General features: G+C 51.9%; 1 protein-coding gene across 1 annotated transcript in view; it reads right to left on the bottom strand.

The window, feature by feature from the left end:
- Positions 1 to 2244: 2244 nt before the first annotated feature.
- The window catches only part of AZU1 (azurocidin 1), a 2601-nt gene continuing 2169 nt past the window's right edge, over positions 2245 to 2676 (bottom strand). Inside the window, exon 5 of the mRNA XM_007460449.1 lies at positions 2245 to 2409. Coding sequence (XP_007460511.1) covers positions 2245 to 2409 — 165 coding nt within the window. The remainder of the gene's footprint in view (positions 2410 to 2676) is intronic.

Raw genomic sequence — 2676 nt, forward strand, 5'->3', positions numbered from 1 at the left:
TGCAAGGTGACACGTGGGCAGCCCCCAGGGCGGCACCTGGTTCGGATGCCCGACCCGTCCCTGCCACCCCGTCCCCCCCACCCCAGACGAGACACCGCAGATGGCAGGCTTCGTGATTACCCCCCTGGGTGAAAAGCCCACCTCCCAGAAGGCCGGCAGGCATTTCTCACGCACTGGGTGAGGGGCAGTGTTTCCACATCGTCAAGAGCCTTCTGTGTTTCTTTGCCGTGAACTGTTTACATCCGTGACCCACTTTTTTACTACTGGGCTCTAATTTTTTTCCTTACTGATTTTAGGTGCACATTATATGTATTATATTATAAATATATAAGGTAAGTATATTATAAATATAAATATTAATGTATAATATTTACACAATGGATTTGTTATATTTTATTATGAGTTATTAAGTATATATATATATATATTTTTTTTTGCTGTATGCGGTCCTCTCACCGTTGTGGCCTCTCCTGTTGCGGAGCACAGGCTCCGGACGCGCAGGCTCAGCGGCCATGGCTCACAGGCCTAGCCGCTCTGCGGCATGTGGGATCTTCCCGGACCGGGGCACGAACCCACGTCCCCTGCATCGGCAGGCGGACTCTCAACCACTGCGCCACCAGGGAAGCCCCTAAGTATGTATTTTTAAAAATACAAGTACAATATGTAATAAATACTAATATGTAATGTAATGTATGGTTTAATTTTTATTTTAATGAAACAATTTTATTTAGTTTAATAAACTATATTATGTATTTTGGGTTTTTTTTCTTTTTTTTTCGGTATGTGGGCCTCTCACTGCTGTGGCCTCTCCCGTTGCGGAGCACAGGCTCCGGACGCGCAGGCTCAGCGGCCATGGCTCACGGGCCCAGCCGCTCCACGGCATGTGGGATCCTCCCGGACCGGGGCACAAACCCGTGTCCCCCGCATCGGCAGGCGGGCTCTCAACCACTGGGCCACCAGGGAAGCCCCTGTGTATTATGTTTTATATATCATTTATATAATTATTTTTATTATGTTTTGTATGTTATTTATATGATTATGTTTGTCATGTTTTATATATCATTTATATAAATATATAAATACATATATATATAGTTTGGCTGCACTGCGGGGCGTGTGGGATCTTATTTCCCCAACTAGGGATCCAACCCGTGCCCATTACAGTGGAAGCGTGGAGTCTTAACCCATGGACCTCCGGGGAAGTCCCTATAAAATTATATTTATTATTTAACATTTATATTTTAGTTCCTTTCACATAAGGCTCTTTAACCGATTCAAGTGGCAAGTAGTCTATAGCCAGTTTCTCGGATTCAACCAACTGCAGATTCAACCAACCGCAGATCAAAAATATTTGGGAAGGGCTTCCCTGGTGGCGCAGTGGTTGAGAGTCCGCCTGCCAATGCAGGGGACGCGGGCTCGTGCCCCGGTCCGGGAAGATCCCACATGCCGCGGAGCGGCTAGACCTATGGCCGCTGAGCCTGCGCGTCCGGAGCCTGTGCTCCGCAACGGGAGAAGCCACAACAGTGAGAGGCCCGCGTACCGCCAAACAAAAAAAAAAAAAAAAAAAAAAAAATGTGGGAAAAAAATTTCCAGAAAGTTCTAAAAAGCGAAACTTGAATTTGCTATAGGCGGGCAACTATATTTCCACAGCATTTACATTTTATCAGGTATTTTAAGTCATCTAGAGATGATTTTAAGTGCACTGAAGGATGTGTGTAGGTTACTTGCAAATATTGTGGCATTTGATATAAGGGACTTGAGCATCCGTGGGCTTGGGTATCCACCGGGGTCCTGGAGCCAAGCCCCTGCAGATACTATGGGGTGACTGTATTCTCGACCAAAATGAGAGACGGTTAAGGGGGCCTGGACTCTCACAGATGTGGGTTCAGAGCCCACTCTGGCTGTGTGGCCTCAGGGTAGTCACCCAACCTCTCTGAGCCTTGGCGCCACCTCCGTCAGGTGGAGATAACAAGAGCCCCTGGTCCTCAGGGCTGTGAGCGGATTCCGTGAGTGGAGGCCCCTGGGGTGGATGCCACTCTTGCCGGAAGATGTCCCTGTGCTTGGCCCCCAGCCCCTTCCCGCCCCCGCAAAGCAGAAATCAGGTGCTGTGGACAGAATGGGAACAGATCCTTTATTAGAGTCACAACTGCGTGGGCCAGGGTGGGGCTGTGGGATGCGACAGAGGCGTGGGGGGCTGGCTCCGTGGCAGCTCATGCGCCCCCCACCGGCTGGGCTGGGGGTCCATCAGGCTGGCGCACATCCGACTGGCTGGTTTATAACTGAGTCAATCCAGTCTCTGAAGACTGCCACGCGGGCAAAGAAGTCGGGGCCCCTGCCGCAGGGCCCCCGGGACCAGGAGGCCACGCCGTGCGCCAGGCCGTTGCAGACGAGGGGGGTGCCCCCGTCCCCCTGCAGGGCGGCAGGAGAGTCAGGGCATCCCAGGCCCAGGCCCCCTACTCTGCTCCCACCCAGAACCACTGCTCACGCCACCCACAAATCCTGTCCCCACCCCTGGCCCTTGGCACGTGCTGTCCCGCTGCCTGCACGCTTTTCCCTCAACTTTGCTGGGTTAACTCCTACCTGCAACTCAGGTCTCAGATGCCCCCAGGAACTCCCTGCTGCCCCGGGCTGGGCCTGTCCCGTGCACGCCCTTGTCTTGACACCTGACTTCCCTAC

This window comes from Lipotes vexillifer, unplaced genomic scaffold, assembly GCF_000442215.2.
Source record: "Lipotes vexillifer unplaced genomic scaffold, Lipotes_vexillifer_v1.1 scaffold225, whole genome shotgun sequence".
NCBI lineage: Eukaryota > Metazoa > Chordata > Mammalia > Artiodactyla > Lipotidae > Lipotes > Lipotes vexillifer.